The sequence below is a fragment of the Coffea arabica genome, chromosome 7e, assembly GCF_036785885.1.
Source record: "Coffea arabica cultivar ET-39 chromosome 7e, Coffea Arabica ET-39 HiFi, whole genome shotgun sequence".
Taxonomy (NCBI): Eukaryota; Viridiplantae; Streptophyta; class Magnoliopsida; order Gentianales; family Rubiaceae; genus Coffea; species Coffea arabica.
In genome coordinates this window covers 13721278-13737544 of record NC_092323.1, presented here as the reverse complement: position 1 = coordinate 13737544, position 16267 = coordinate 13721278, and the positions used below count along the sequence as shown (strand labels likewise).

At 35.5% G+C, this 16267-nt stretch overlaps 2 protein-coding genes across 3 annotated transcripts; one reads left to right on the top strand and one right to left on the bottom strand.

The window, feature by feature from the left end:
- Window positions 1-2463: 2463 nt before the first annotated feature.
- LOC113701562 (protein ROLLING AND ERECT LEAF 2) lies at window positions 2464-8203 on the top strand. Of its 2 annotated transcripts, none has more exons than XM_027222283.2 (6): window positions 2464-3006; window positions 3149-4277; window positions 4410-4487; window positions 4945-5150; window positions 6939-7162; window positions 7350-8203. In XM_027222283.2, the coding sequence occupies exons 2-6, from the start codon at window positions 3245-3247 to the stop codon at window positions 8017-8019; spliced, it is 2211 nt and encodes a 736-aa protein (XP_027078084.1). In that variant the 5' UTR covers window positions 2464-3006; window positions 3149-3244; the 3' UTR covers window positions 8020-8203. The 2 variants fall into 2 exon arrangements, with proteins under 2 accessions (XP_027078084.1, XP_027078082.1); XM_027222281.2 differs by having other exon boundaries at window positions 2464-3017.
- Window positions 8204-8747: 544 nt separating this feature from the next.
- Window positions 8748-13992, bottom strand: LOC113701563 (acyl-coenzyme A oxidase 2, peroxisomal-like). Its single transcript, XM_027222284.2, has 7 exons — window positions 13418-13992; window positions 11978-12093; window positions 10629-11509; window positions 9902-10081; window positions 9655-9821; window positions 9453-9576; window positions 8748-9206 (listed from the first exon to the last, which is right to left on the bottom strand). Exons 1-7 carry the CDS (start codon window positions 13912-13914, stop codon window positions 9045-9047), a joined length of 2127 nt encoding a protein of 708 aa, XP_027078085.1. The 5' UTR covers window positions 13915-13992; the 3' UTR covers window positions 8748-9044.
- Between the last annotated feature and the right edge of the window lie 2275 nt (window positions 13993-16267).

Genomic DNA, 16267 nt, shown 5'->3' with positions numbered 1-16267 from the left:
ATTTAATTATCCTAAATCATTAGCAAAAATTAAAAGTAGTCTATCTTTATCAAAGATAATTAAATTAAGTTATATATTTATCAAAACTTTCTTATTAAGATTAAAAAATAGAGATACATATTTACTATACATATTGTTTTTTTTTTCTTGGTTATTCTTATTAAGAATTTTTTAAGGCTTAATCTATATATAATTATTTCATTATGTAAAGTATTAGATTATCATATGTTATTTTAAGAAACTAAGCGCGGTTCATCTTTGATAAAAATATTTTATTCTTTTGTTTAACAACATTTGATATATCATAACATTTAAATAATAAGAATGGCTCATATAAATAGAAAATACTTAGATTTTATAATAAAATATATTTATTTTAATTTATAATAATAACTTATGAAATTAAATATATTTTGTAAGAAATTATATATATTTATCCATAAAATAAAAGTTTTCAACAAATTATTATCAAAATTTATATGCAGCAATAGAAACGCAGGATGTAGAAAAAGAAATTTAAACATAATTGTAAAAAATTAGAAGAAGAAGAAAGAGAAAACGAAGGGGTTGTCTCCTCACCTACATGACCTCCACTACAAAATACAAATTGCAGCCAGCAAAAAAGCAACAGCAACAGCAATACCCACAGACAAAAGCCAAAGGCCATGACCCTGGTTTTTCTCCATCAAATAATAATGGGTAAAAAACAAAAAAGTCCATTGTATTAAATTTAATATACAGAAAACCTCACATAGTTTCAAAATGTATAAAATGATACATTATATTTCGAAATAAATTATAAAGGTGACGGAATCTGTTAAAATTAATGAAAACATTTACAAATATATCTATTATACTCCTTAACTCCCAACTCTCTCTCTCTATAGAATGAAAACAAATGATTTTGTTGAACTGTCTTTTACTTAATTATATTAGGATATTTTTGTTATTTCGTCTGTTCCTGTTAAGTTTAACGAATTCCGTAATCTTTATAATTTTGTTCAAAGTATAAGGTATCATTTTGTACGTTTTAAAACTACAAAGAGTTTTTCTATATATTAAATTTATCACATAAAACTTTTTTTTTTTTAGCCAATAATAATACTAAAACAAAATGGGATCCAAAAAATCAAAAGAGTGGACCAAAGGAGGCCTGATTTATGGGAGCCTTGGAGGGTCTATTGGAAAGACCAAGGCGCACATTTTCCAACAAAAGCTCCAACGCTGCACAACTGCCAAAGCTGACAAATTTACTACTACATACTGATATTGATAGAGTACCATGCAGTGATGCTGCATGGGACTAAACTCGAACGGCCTTGGCTCATCGCCAACTTTGTTTGGATTGTGATATTTTACAAACAAAAAAAAAATTATGTTTTTCGTAAGTATAATTTTTAATTATTTTTTTATCTCATATTTATCAAATTATTACAGTATATTTTTTTCAAAAACTCCTAAAAATAGTAATCCAAATGACTTGAATTTACCCAAGCAAGAACTATCTAAATGGAAATTTCTGGCCGAGAAAACTTTTAAGAGATAAAAGATTTTCTTGTACTTTTGAAGAATATCTCCTATTTAACACATTGCTGAACCATCTTTTATTGGTTACACACGTTATATTTCAAAAAGTTAATACAATGTTTTTTTTTGGTACAAAAGTTCGAAAATTTCCCAAAAAAAATGCAATCAAATGGACCCGTGAAATAAAGAAAATGGATCTTTGGCCATGAAATATTGCATCTTACACGAGTTACGCCAATTTATAAGTTGCTAAGGCAAGGGAATTAAGATGGAAGGGACAAAACGGTTGCGTAAGCAAAGCAAGAAAGAATTTTCTCTCTTTATGTCTCCTTCTTTGGAAGTTTAGGAAAAAAAAACAAATATTTTTCTTTTGTTTGCATCACAAATATAATTTTCAACACACTTTTTTATCTTTTTATCTTACATATATTACGTTACAAATAAATGCCACATTATTTATTCTAAATAATATTTCAAATAATTTCTTATCCAAGGTAGGTAAAGCTCTATAACTTAAAAATTATGGATTCCAATCTCCTCTTCTCACTTCTGGCTTCTAAATGACGCATATGTTTGGCTGATCTAATTGACTTGGGACAGGCTGAAAAAAAAAAACAGATTTGGATAAAATTGTTATACTAAAATCGTCTAAACACAAAACTCAAAAAATGTATATCCAATCAATGATACTAAAAACTTTTCCTGGAGTATTAAAAAGAAAAAATTCGTGATACTAATGAAGTTTATATATATATATATATATATATATATATATATAGATGTACTGTATGTACATTCCATGGCAGAGTTCCAGACTAGATTCTACACATTTTTGTCATTTGATTTAACTTTGGCTAGTTCGGCAAGTAATTAAACGGGAATGAGTGAATGAATCAATAATAAATCAATGTAGATTAGCATTTGCACAGATATCAAGGCAATGCCGCCGTAGTGTGTGTATCTACTGTGCCATATTCCTTTCTCTCACTTTTGCTCCTTTTTTGTCTCATAGTTTCTGCATTTCTTGCTCACATCACCTCTCTGTTACACAACAAACTCCTCTGTTCTCAGACCATAAAAAAGGTTGAAACTGAAATTCGTGGATGGATTGATTATGCAGATTGAACCCATCATCTACTCCTTTTATTTCCTAGTCTGTTCAGCTTTCATTTTTATTGCTTAAAAAGAACATTTTCTCAGTCTCAAGTCTTTTGATTCTTTCATGAAATAACCGAGAGTTTGGGGTCCTTTTTTCAGTGTGAAACTGGAATGTTACTTTCACAAAACCAAAAAGCTCAGAACTTTGGAGTCATTTTCAAGTGGGCTTTTTCTTATTTATCAAAAGAAAGGCTTTTTTAAGTGGATTTTGGTTTCTTGGAAGACATGCTGCTCCAGCCTCCAGGCTTCTCAAAAGGGTTGCTTTGTTTTGTGCTGCATTTGCTCTTCTGAAGTTTGAGGCCAAAATTTGAGTGCAAGAAGGTACTGCAGAGGTTTGATTTCTTGGTTCTTAGCTCATTTCCTTTTCTGGGTTCTAATTTGTTTTGTGAAATTTTGGTTGGCAAGTGGAGTTTGTTTATATGAATGAAATGTCATTAGTTACTGAAATAGGATTGGTTTATAGGCTCTGAGAGAAATGTGCTATGATTATGCTGAAGAAAAGCCAAAAATGTTGGTTTCTTTGATAAAGTGGTATGCTTGATTTGATGGTAAAAGAGAGATGGGTGTAACAAGCTCAAAAGAGGGGAGGAGTGAAGCTTTAAGACTATGCAAAGAAAGGACAAGATTTATCAAACGAGCTATTGAATCAAGATATGCTTTAGCAGCTGCTCATGTTGCTTATGTTGAATCATTAAGAAATATTGGGAATGCTCTTAGGAGATATGCTGAGGCTGAAGCACTTATAGAGTCCTCTATACCTACTTCAGCCACTGAACTGGAAAAAACCCCTTCACATTCTTCGTATCTGTCGCCCTCGCCATCTCACATTGGGGGTGTTTCAGGTTCTCCAGTGCTTAATGGGAGCCCCCTTTCACCACCCAATGCTAGGATGAGTTATATGATGTCAGGTGGGACTAGTGCTGTGACTGTTAGGATGATTCCAAATTTACCAAGGAATATGTATGTGGGTGATGATGAGTACGTGACGCCTCCACCACCACCGCCTCCACCTCCACCTCCACCTCCTGAATCAGGATCTTCTTGGGACTTTTTTTATCCAATTGATGATTCTGAGAGCTTTAGATTTGTTGGGGATAACAATGTGCCTCTGGATTTCGATGATGTGAAAATGCATGGCGTTGTTGGGGAAAAACATGCGGGTTTTAATAGCAACAATGAAATGGATGAAGTGTTCGTGACACCAAAATCAAAGGTGCAGAGCAATAGCAAGTTGGTTGTGTACAATGGGAACTCATCTATACCTCAAAGGACTCAAAGTGGTCCTCAGCCAGTAGTTGATAGTGAAGTTAAGGATATGAACATAGAACCAAAAAGGAATGGCTCTGTTGGAACATCAGTGGGCAAAACAGGTTCTGAGCAGTCAATCTCCAGGAGAGATAAGTCTGCAGTGGGGAAGGACATGTGCACTGACAGAGAGGATCCTTCAGAGTTCATTACTCACAGGGCTAAAGATTTTCTGCCTAGTATAAAAGACATTGAGCACTGGTTTTCCAAAGCATCTGAATCAGGGAAAGGAATTTCTAGGATGCTTGAGGCAAATAAAATCCAAGTTGGATATGCTGAAGCTAAAGGTAACTATTTGTTGGTGATATTGACTTGCTTATTAACTACTTTTTAGTAATGTAACATTTGGATTATTGCATGTGCCTCTTCTTATGGCAAATTTTCTGGTTGCAAATGCTGAGCTTATATCATTCTTGTAGGAAAAGCACCAGTTGCAGTTTATTTGGCTTCTTTCAAAACAGCTTGCTGCCAAGGAAAAAATGCAAACGTATCTGATGGTGAGTTTTATTTACTTTTTCTTTTTTCTAACAAAACATTGTTAATATCAATGATGTTATGGAATTTCATTTGTAATTTTCCACTTAGCAAAGTTTAGACATTGAGGAGGTTCTAATTAAATAAGGTCGTGTGTTGTTTGAGATTGGTCGTCATCACTTTTAAGTATAGATTCTTGAATGCATACTGTTTGTTTATCTGTGCTCCATCCCCAGCCATTCTGGCAATGTGATTGTTCCTTTGGACTTGGAGATATGATAAACTAAGGTTTGGTATCTAGTTCAGCAAGAATTCCTTAGATTTATATAAATTGCAACAGTGTTGGAGCTTTTCTTCATCGATGAGTTCAAGTTTGTAGATTTTAAGGTAATGATGACAAAGGAGAATGTTTCTTCACAAACATGTGTGATTGACCATGCTCTTTTTATTTTTTTTAAAAAACTTCTTATACTTGAGCAGATCCAGAGCAGCACGCAACAAAGGTTATTACATGGAAGCGGACAACATCTTCAAGGTCCTCTTCTTCAAGAACTCCTCTTACTAAAGATGACAATGACGGTAGTAGTAGTGACTTCATGGAGGAGTTCTGCATGGCTGCTGGAAGTCATTCTTCTACCTTGGATAGACTCTATGCATGGGAGAGGAAGTTATATGATGAAGTCAAGGTACATCTTTTGTGTTGCTTTTGTCCGTCTCTGTTGAAAAATTCTCTTGTTATGTTAAATCCTGTAAGTTCTCAAGGTTTTTCCCTGTCAACAAGTTAATGATAATTCTTGTTTTATAGACTCGTTAGGTTACCAAGTTGGTTCGTGTACTGAAGTTCAAAGTCTGTTGCATGACATGGCTTTAAATGGCATATTGCGCTTGCTGATTCAGAATGAAAATTGGTGTAGATGAGCATACATTGTTTTCTGTCTTTTGCTACACTTCTTTGGCTCTAATTAAGTTAATTCCCTTATTTTCCTTGCGAACTTCTTTGATGCTTAAAGCTCCTGCATCTTCAACTATTCATATAACTTGTACTTTGATCTTTTAATTCATATTATATCAGTTTTCCTTTGATATGTCATTTGCATCAAAATATGAAGGTATGTACATACGTTCTTCTAACTTCTTTTGGTGGTACATCTAAGCAACTTATCTAGGATGAAATCTTCAGATAGAAGGCAGCAGGTGTGGGAAAAAGCAAAATAATAGTGACAAAAGAAAAGCACAAACTCAAAAGATAGTACAGTCAACTTTAATGGACTTTTCTGTTTGTTCATCATTAGGTGTTGCTTTCCCATTCCCTTAATTGTTGAATTATCAAAATTATTCCCTGCCAAAGCCTAAAGTTGTCCCTTTCTCTTCAGCCTCCCTTAAGTAAGAGATTAATAGCGTTTAGACACTGATAGCATTTTGGAGAATGGGGCTTGTCCTTTGATGTCAATGGAGTGTCGTACCATTATTTTTCCATGATGGTATAATCGAAGATTGAGACACCTCTGAGAAGTACAGTTATATGCAAATTTTATTGACTAAACAACAGAAATGTAGTCCTCAGATGTTCTTTGGATGTTTGGGTGTCTTTGGTTCTTCATGCATGCATGCATACATACATACATACATACATATCTGTAAAGTTTTTTCTAGTGTGTTCTTTTCCTCATTTTCAGGATCGCGAAAGTGCAGTGTCAATATAAACTAATTGAACCAAAAACATTTCTCGTTTAAAAGAAAAATTAGTATAGTCACTATGAACTGAAGCCAGAGCATTATATGGTTGATTAATATTTGACAAATCGCTGAGGTTCTTCCTCTAACTTTTAGGGTCAGCGAATAATATTTTAAATTTAATTGGGCAACAATATATACTCGATCTGTTTTATTTGGAGTGTCATTTCTCTTATAGAGATTAACATTCAATTTTTGCAGGTTCAGCATATAAAACTCAGTGCTATATCCTAAAGCATCATCCAAGACTCTTCTGTCTTCTTCTATTGCACAAATCAAACATTTTGAAATTCCACCAATAACCAATAATTATTTCTTCTTAGTTAATTTCTTATTTACACTATCAAACATCTGATAATTGATTTACCCTACATTTAACTAATTTAAAGATCATGTGACACTCTTTTGAACAAGATGATCTGTCAGTTTAACCAGTGGATCACCCTATGATCAGAGATTTGAGTAAACTAATCTAATTCAATTGGGTTTAAACATGACTGCAGGTTGGTATGGAGTAATTTCACTATGTGAAAATGATTTTAAGTGTCCTATGGTATTATGCGAAGGATGGATTCACTTGCATGTGGTATAACATCTGAATTTCAACAAAGTTTTTGCTTTGGATGAATGATATTAGCAGCAGATTGCAACATAGATTCTTAGATTTCATTTTCAAATTGGAGCATTCTGTCCTATATATGTGTTTTGAACCTCACTTCTTTTTCAATTTACCTTTGTAGGCCAGTGAATCTATCCAGAAGGAGTATGACCGAAAGTGCAACCAGCTCAGGCACCAATCTGCAAAGGATCTTAGTGCCCAAGTAATTGACAAAACCAGAGCTGTGGTAAAACATTTGCATTCACGAATTTCAGTTGCCCTTCATGCTGTTGATTCAATCTCAAAGCGGATTGAGAGACTGAGGGATGATGAATTGTTGCCCCAACTTTTGGAACTTATTCAAGGGTGAGATTCCTTCTGCATTACCTTTGCTTTTAAATGTATAAAGTTTGTACTTTGGTGGTTTTCAAGATCCTTTCGGTTGGTACATAAATCACGAGTACCAGCTCTCCAGTTTTTTGAAGACTGGAACTAAATTTAGTTGGTTTAGGACTCTCATAGTTTGAATTTTGTCATTGGTGTTCCCTAGCAGATTAATCTGGATGTGGAAATGGATGCTTGAGTGTCATTATTCACAGTATATAACCATCTCGTTAGCATACCATTCAAAGACCTCGGGAGGGACTGCCCAAGGAGATGCGCACAAGGATATCATGTTGCAGCTGCTGCATGAAGTAGAATGTTTTGGCTTGAGTTTTGCTGATTGGATCAACAGTCTCACATCATATGTAGAAGCTCTAAACAGTTGGCTACAGAACTGCATCTTGCAGCCTCAAGAACGATACAAGGGCAGAAGAGTATTTTCTCCTCGTCCAGTTTTACCACCACCAATATTCGCTCTCTGTCGTGAGTTGTCTGCCGGCATCAAATGTTTGCCATCACAAGAACTTAGTGATGCAATCAGAGTCTTTTTATCTGATCTTCGCCAGTCAATTGGACATCAAGCTGATGAACCACCCAAGAAAGAAAACACGCCCGAAGCTGGCAATAATGGAGAATTGGAGTGCAACAATGAAGAGAAAATTGATGACAGGTCTGCAAATTTGAATAGCTTACAAACAAGTTTGGCAAAGGTATTGGACAGTCTAACCAAGTTTTCTGAGGCTTCACAGAAAATGTACGAAGATGTTAAGCAGAAAAGTTTGACAGCTATAAATGCATATTACAATTACAGACCACCACCAAGGTCACATACCATATGAGGTATATTTTGTGTTTGATTGTAACCAACAGCTTGGTGAGAATAGGAACTCTAATGAACAGGAGGATGGAATTCTTATCTTTTACATAGCTTAACTGGATGGGTAAAAGGGGACTTGTGTTTCAAGGCATTGTGCAGATCCTTGTATTTTTGTTCTTATCTAAATGTTTTCCTGTTCTGATTTCTTTCTTGGTGATTAGTTTGTGGACTTAAATCTTGGTCTGCTTGCATTCAGCTGGATGCATAAGCTACGATACCAGGGCAAAGGTTTCTGGTGTTTGGCAACTAGGTGGTGGCAATTAAGGAGCCTTGATCAGCATAACTGCGTTGTAACAACAATATCCCAAAAGAGAAGCAGTTGAACCAACAGTGTTCATGTCGTATGTAGTTTGCATTTGATAGAAAGTTTACTGAAGTGACATATGAACCCCAACATGGCACACCGTCAAAATGGCATTTCATCTTTATTTGGCTTCCTCAGTTATACAGAAGAAAAAGTGGAGGAATCAAATGAGACTAATACTTGCTGTTGATGGTATTGTAAATTATTTCATCTCATTCATAATCAGTCATGTGCTGGCAAACGCGTCATCTGATAAGATTAAATTGTCTATGGGAACCTAAATGAAGTCATCAAGTTTCTCTTGTCCAGAGAGCCAAATTAAATAGATCAGAAGCTGTCGCATCTGGATTTCCTTCAAAAGAACAAACACTTTCAGAGACAGCAGATCCTTTCAAATTGGTGACATCAAGAATATTTCTTGTATAGGAGATTCACGTTTAGATATTCTTTGTATACGCAAGTTACAATTATCTATCAAAGGATCAGCATTTCTGCTGAAGTATCAATCTGCTATCTTTACGAAATTCGAAATTTTGAGAAAGTAAGATGAGGAAATATAGCGGTAACCACTGTTCATATTTTTATTCCTCGAAGTAACAACAAAACTATAACTCCGACTTCTTCCTTTCCAGTGCAGATCAAGAACAGGGGAAAGTAAAAAGGACCCAGCTTTCTCTCTGGAACTAGAAGCCAACATGTTGAGTATACTGTGAATAAGCTTCGCCTGCAGTCTGCAATCCAATCGGAGCCCTGATGACATAATCTGGAAGATCAAAGGCGTCAACAAGTTCCCTTGCAATATTCCTAACTTGGAAACTCAGGTACTCTGTCAACTTGTGAATGGCCTGCACAAATATGGCATCCTATAAACATGAGTATAAGTACTATCAAATCAGGAACTGCAGCGGATTCTGGACAGTACAAATGTCATTATGTGACATCAGTCAGAATGAGTAACATACAAAGACACTAGAACAGGGTCTCTGAAAAGATAGCTTGATAGATATGAATTCTTCTCTGATGGACAAATAATCATCGTGAAAGCACGTAATTTTCTTAATCATGGTTATCATCTGAATCAGCTTTAATACCTTAGCTTTGTTTGGGGCCACATAGTCCACATTGCGATAAGTCCCTATATCATTCCAAATTCTATCTAAAGCGTAAAGATCACAAACAAGCTTCAGAGCACTTCGGGAACCTTCATCAGGACAGCTGAAGCAAAAAGCAGCCAGAGTCAAACTCAATTATTAAGAGGAAAAGGGAAGAACTGAGGGCTAGAAATATAGGTACCTTCGCACTGCTTCAATGAATCTTTCAAGAATGACAGATTCAATATGGGACTCAGCAAGCGTCAAAAGGTGATTCAAACATCTATTCCAAGCACCAAACCCTCCAAGAGTTTTGGAGTGTTTCTGAAGTCGGGCAGCAACACTTTGAAGCAATCGAGATGTACGATACTGCACAAAAAATGTTACATCAACTACAAGGTATAGGCATTCTATCCATTTCCTGTTTTACATCAGATAATCAAACTCACTCTGAAGGCATCCAACTGGAATTTTGGATCCCGCAGATGGTCTTCACCTTCCCATCTGGAAGTTACTGGGTTAGGCTGAGAAAGATAAGTGTTCATGGACTCTTTCAAATAGTTCCATGTGACGGCAAGTGATCCCCCCCGGAACTTCTGTTGATACTGCTTCAATAAGTCAATCGCCACCTGAATTACATTATAAATTTGAATAAACAATTCCACTAGATATTAATCACCATCTAAGAGGAGTCTTTCAGGATAGTTCAATCATAAATTTTGCTGAGGAAAAAGCAGAATCTTAGTCATCAAAAAGCAACAAATTAGCAGAACAAGTTACCTACCAATCCACTGAGATGTGCTTCACCATCTATAAACAAGAAGGGGTGGATATATAAGGTAGGAGTAATTTAAAAGCCTCAAATAAAAAACACTGTACCACCTAATCCTGCATAATATGATCTACTAGCACAGGCCTGACCATCTTTCAAGCGGATGTGATGAACTGTGAGAGTGAGACTTAAGAATGTCATGTTTCAACACAATTTAGCACCTCAACTTACTAAAGCCCGCCCTCCAACCAACTATTGCAGCAAGATTCCTCAAAGAGTCATGATTTAATCTACTACAATGCAGAAGGTCCTTATAAGCATATAGATGTCTCAGTGTCCATGAGAATCAGAGTGCATATATCACAAGAGAGCATTATAAAAATAGATTGAGATCCAGATAAAACCTGCTGAAGAAGAACGGTGTTATCCCCTTCAAATGTCTGGAATATATCATGATCATTTCTCAAGCTACCAAACCTATTTACGGCAGCATAACCATGGCCTCCACAAGCTTCTCTACATATGTTCAACGACTTTGCAGTATAAGAGGTAACATAGGCCTTGAGTCCAGCAGAGAGTGCATGGACATCCCCAACCGACTCTTCATCATGTGTCTTCTTCATTTCACAATATTTATCCACCAAGTGAAGTGTGGCAAAATGGAATGCATAAGTTGAAGCCAGCATTGGCATTAGCTTGTGCTGATGAGACTGGTAATCAAGTATAGTAATCTCAGGTTGCTTGGGAGGACCAAACTGCTGGCGCAGTAGAGAATACCTTATAGCAATTGTGGCAGCAATCTTAAGGACACCGCTTGAAGAATATGCAAGGACGACTCTTCCTCCTACAAGTTCCCCTAATGTAGCTCCAAATCTTTTACTGATACTAGGCAGGCTGCTGGTGTATTTCCCATCCCGTGAGACATCTCCAAAACGATTAAGAAGATTATCTCGTGGAATCCTCACTGAACAGAATCTTAGTGCTCCATTATCTACTCCATTGAGGCCAACTTTATGGCCACAATCATGTATTTCAACCCCAGGCAGCGGCTTATGGGTCCGGAGATCCCTAATTGGAACAATAAAGGCATGAACACCCATATCAGAAGTACCTTTTGTATCATGAGTTGGTAACATCAGCTTGGCAAAAACTGAGGCAAACTTTCCATGGACTGCAGCATTCCCAATCCACCACTTGATAGCTCCATCATTTGGTGTGTTGATAATGAATTCATCTGTTAGTGGATCAAATGTTGCAACAGTCTGAAGGCCTTGAACATTTGATCCTTTTCAAAATAACCGAATGAGAGAGGATCAGAAAAAAAAGCACTCTGACAAATTATTTGAGAAAAGGTAATTAAAACTGAAGCAGTTGGAATATGGATTATGACCAATTAGAGTACTACTTAAAAAATTAATCCTGGAAAGAAATATCAGCATAACAACTTTCTTTCAATTGGCTTCCCAAAACAGGAAAGTGCATCTTCTTTGCATAAGTTAAACAAACTTGTGAAACCTAGTATTTATGTAAGAGAACAACATGATCAAACGATACTGTTTTAGAAATTCTGTAGCATGCAGTTGCACTTGCACTACAGAAGGGAAAATGAAACGGGATTGATGTCTGCTTAAATATTAACAGAAAATACAGCAATCATAACCTCATCATTCAAAACAAATTGGTTGGAACGTGCTTTAAAAAAAAATTACAAGTAACAATGCTATAGTAGTATTGATCAGGTGGAAGAGCATACCATGGTGAAGCTCTGTCATTGCAAAACACCCAGGGTACTCCATGTTGTCTATACCATCAAAGTATTTATCCCTATGCTTTTTAGTTCCCAAGTTGAGAATAGACCCACCCCAGAGACTGCAAATTACATAAAAAGCATTGGCTTTTGTAACATTGTTTGAGTGAAAAAAACTGCTTAAAAGGCCAAGATGTTCATATTGGTTTGAAGCAAGAAGCAAGCCAAGCAGACAGGAAAAATATCGATAATACAAGAAGAAAGCAACAAAGGCAGACAGGAAATATCAATAATACAAGCAGAAAGAAATAAAGGCAGAAGCAACTGACGCAATTAGCTGGAAGTTTTTTCAATTTCCATCAAGTTTAATTTCCAGTGAAAATGCTATAAGTCTAGATCTCTAATACACATCATCTATCCACTGATGTGACAATGTAAAGATTCTATTCAACATTAATTAATTCAGAACCAAATATTAAATCAATCAGCTAGTATTCAGGACTGCAACAGATCAGGTACTTGCACAATTTTCACAACCATAGCTGAACTTATATGTACACCCTGCAGTCCTAATTTGACTAAACCCTATCCTTTAGTTATTGGCCAGAATTCTCCAATAGAACTAAGAGGCTAGTCCAATACCTTATTGTAGAATGTAGATAGAAAGACAAAAAATCAAAAGCTAGTTAACTCACCCCATCTCTGGTACAATTGATCATTGTTCAACCTAGTGCTCTAAAGGGGGGAAGAGAAGGAAAAGACAGCAAGAAATGCAGTCATCAAATTAAAGGCAAAACTGATAGTCAAATATATTATACTCCATATATGCATTACCTCAACTCAATTAAACATTCTCAGCCCAATTACATCCAGAGACATACATTGGCATACTGCAGAACATAACAGTTCTGTTTAATCACAAACTAGGTTGTGTATATTGTCCTCTGCAATCCCTTTTCTAGAAATATCACACAAAGGCTTGCCCTGTCCATGTTATAAGACGTGCACCCATCATCCAAATCCCAAAATTAGATATGATGATAAATCTTATTTCACCTAATCCACTGCAATGACATAATCAATCTAACTCATGTTAACTTGTTACCAGTTCAAATTATCCAAGTAGGACTAGTCAGAGACTATTTCACATTCTAACCAAAGTTCCCTCATTCATCGCGTTCTTTCCCTCTTGTACTACCAGATAATTCCATTATTTTCAGTCCATACATATACACTCCTATTGTGTTATCACCCTTGCTACTCCACACAAATACTTAGAAATCAGGAAAGGAAACATTTACAAACATTCTTGCCATAATTTCAAAAGGGTCATTCCCAAGGATAACTAACTACAAATCTAAATCCATATCTCCAATTCAAACACAAAAACAAAATTAATAAATGTGCAGAATAACTGAATACCAATCAATTAAATCATCCATTTACCTGTACTGCACGCCCATCTTGATCGCAAGGGACATGTCAACACTACCAACAGCTTCAGCAATAGCGAAATATTTAGCTGGATCTTCAACCACATATTTAAAGGGTCTAATATTAGCTTCTCTGACAAGCCCAACAAGCTGCCTCATGCAAAGCTCCCTGTGCTCATCTTTTGATATCTCGAGTGGGGTTTGCAGCTCAGGCCTTGACTTGAAGTAGTCAAATACTTGCTCCTGTATATCCCTATGCTTTCCTCTCATGAAACTCGACAGCTCCACCACTTTTACCTCAATCTTCTTTGCTCTTGCCGCGCAAATTAACATCTTCATCTGCTGGTGCGATAGATCATAATGGTTGGATGAGAAGGGGTTTAGATGCAACGATAGCCGCTCAATTCGCCGCCACGGAGTGGTGGCCAGCGTGGTGACTGGATTTTGTTGGTTTTCTTGATCATTTTCAGGCGCTTGAATGCCGGGATTTTGGGTTCTTGATGCCATCATCTTCAGCTGAAGAGGCACCGCTAGTGTGTGTTTTTGGGTGTGAAGATCGGAGGGGCAGAGATGAAGACAGAAGGGGTAGTTTATACGCAAAGGTTTTGGCTGACGTGGTAGGACTGACTGGACAGGTGTCGGGTTATGATTGGGTGGAGACCGAGGTCGTTAGTACTTTGGCGCGCGTTTCAACGCATTGATTATTTAGGATAAAATACTGTGCTTGATTAATTTTCTTTAGGGAAAATTTCAATTGCAGCCACCTCCTTAAGGTTTGAAAATTTATGAAAACCTCCCCTAAAAAATATATCTTGATAACAATTGATGACGTAAGAAAAAAACTTCAATGAATATCCAATATTACCCTCTCTACTATGTAAAACAAATTAAATATTAAAAAGTTGACTATCATCATTATCGGTTAGGTGAAAATTTCAAGTTAGTTTTTTGCAAAAAAAAAAATTTTAAGCCATGTTTTGAAAACATTATTTTTGTTTGGTACTTTTGATATTTTCTTCAGTTAAGTAATTTTTAAAATACTTATTTTAGCAAATACCTTCCTAATTGGTTGGTTGACTTTTTGTAAATTGATTAATAAATCTAGTTAGAAAAATTGCTAATGAAGCATAATGTATTAGATAGATGACCTTAGAATTTTAGAATAAAGAAATATTAACAAAAATTTTCTCTTTTTTTCTTTTAAACTCATTTTCATTTTAAAATTTGTACAATTTGTGAAGTTTATTATAGTCTTTTCACATCACTAAGAGAGGCAGCTATAATTTTTTAAAGAATGTATTGACCACAAGTATCAAAAGGAATAAATCCACAAATCTCCCTCGAGGTTTCTGACACTTGCACTAACACCACTCGAGATTTTAAAAATTTCACTAAGACAAATATTTTGGGCCCTTTGCTTACATCATGATGGCTAAAATAACCACTTTGTCCTCTGAAGTTGCTGCCCACAATCACAATCAATCCCGAGGGTGTAGAGGTAGTTGTGATGTTTATATACAATTGCACCTGAATAAAAAAATATGGCCGTTGGAACTTGTAGGCGGTCGTTGCTAAGGCTGCTAAAACATTGCTTATGTTTCCATGTGGTGCTGGTAAGTTCTTGAATTGTATTTACACCCCTTCAATTTTATTAATCATTTCAAGCTTTTAAAGGACTTGCAATCTTCTATTAACATAGGGACCAAAAGGGTATTCATGAAATAAAAATCTCATCTCGCTCGTGATAATAATATTTTAATCCTATTTGAACTAAATTGTTTCTAAAATCTCAAAAGTAAGAGTGGTCAGTAAAATTTTTAAAACCTCAGGCGGTGTCAGTGCAAGTCTCAAAAATCTCAAGGGAGATTTGTGAAATTATCCCGTACCGAAAATCTCAGGGTAGTTTCTGAAATCATCCCTTTTCTTTAATTATTTATTCAGTTATTAAATAATTTCTTGAATCTTTCGCCTTTTAGGGCAATTGGATGAGCATGAGAGGTGTTATCCTGTTTGAATATGGTTTTGACTTATGCGGATTTTGGAAAGGAAATTGATGAGAATTTTCGGTTGGTCAGAGAAGTGAAATCTATTTTGGCAACTATATCCGTTGTGTAAATTGACTAGTTTGGCCTCCTTACAAAGGAAGAAAATTTTTTATGGAGTTTCAAAATTCATAATGAAGTACCCTTTATGGGACATGGGGAAACCTCATTGAATTCTAATGTGATTTTACCCTAACATTACCATTGTGGTAGGAAAGTTCATTCCATGTCTAAAATTAGCATCTTTTTTTGCCATGTGGGCAGCAACCAATATTGTAGTCAATTGTATTCCATGGGTTTGTCTAGTTTCTATTCAAGTGATTAATAATTGATTGAACAAGTTTTGATACGAAGAAATAGTAAAAGAATCTATTAAAAAAACACTGAAAATGAAGAACTAGTTTACTACTCTCTTTTCTTTTCTATTTTGTTTTTAACAAACGACAACACAAATGAGAAGAGAGAATACACCTATCTCATATAAGAAGTTAAAGGGAGATATTCATCAAGACTACAGCGATACACTACTACACAATCGCTAAATGTTCCTAATTATGAGTGTGATTGGATAGGAGATTATTTGAAATATTATTTGGAATAATTACTGTAGTACATATTGTGATGTGATGTATGTGAGATAAAAAGATAATTGAAAAGATAAAAAGGTGTATTGGAAATTGTAATGGTGATGTAAGCAAATAAATTTGGACAAATAATCTCTATATTATTACCCGTAGAGTGATTATAAAACTTTGTCAGTAATCAAATCGCATAGTGTTCATTTTATTTTATTGAAGAGAGTAGGGAGATAATTACTTCTG

Coding starts and splice junctions, on each gene's coding strand:
- LOC113701563 (XM_027222284.2), bottom strand. CDS start 13,914: ATGATGGCATCAAGAACCCAAAATCCCGGCATTCAAGCGCCTGAAAAT. Junction 11,510..11,977: donor AATGACAGAGCTTCACCATG/GTATGCTCTTCC, acceptor TATTTTGAAAAG/GATCAAATGTTCAAGGCCTT. Junction 10,082..10,628: donor ACACCGTTCTTCTTCAGCAG/GTTTTATCTGGA, acceptor AATGTAATTCAG/GTGGCGATTGACTTATTGAA.
- LOC113701562 (XM_027222283.2), top strand. CDS start 3,245: ATGGGTGTAACAAGCTCAAAAGAGGGGAGGAGTGAAGCTTTAAGACTA. Junction 4,488..4,944: donor AAATGCAAACGTATCTGATG/GTGAGTTTTATT, acceptor ATACTTGAGCAG/ATCCAGAGCAGCACGCAACA. Junction 5,151..6,938: donor AGTTATATGATGAAGTCAAG/GTACATCTTTTG, acceptor TTACCTTTGTAG/GCCAGTGAATCTATCCAGAA.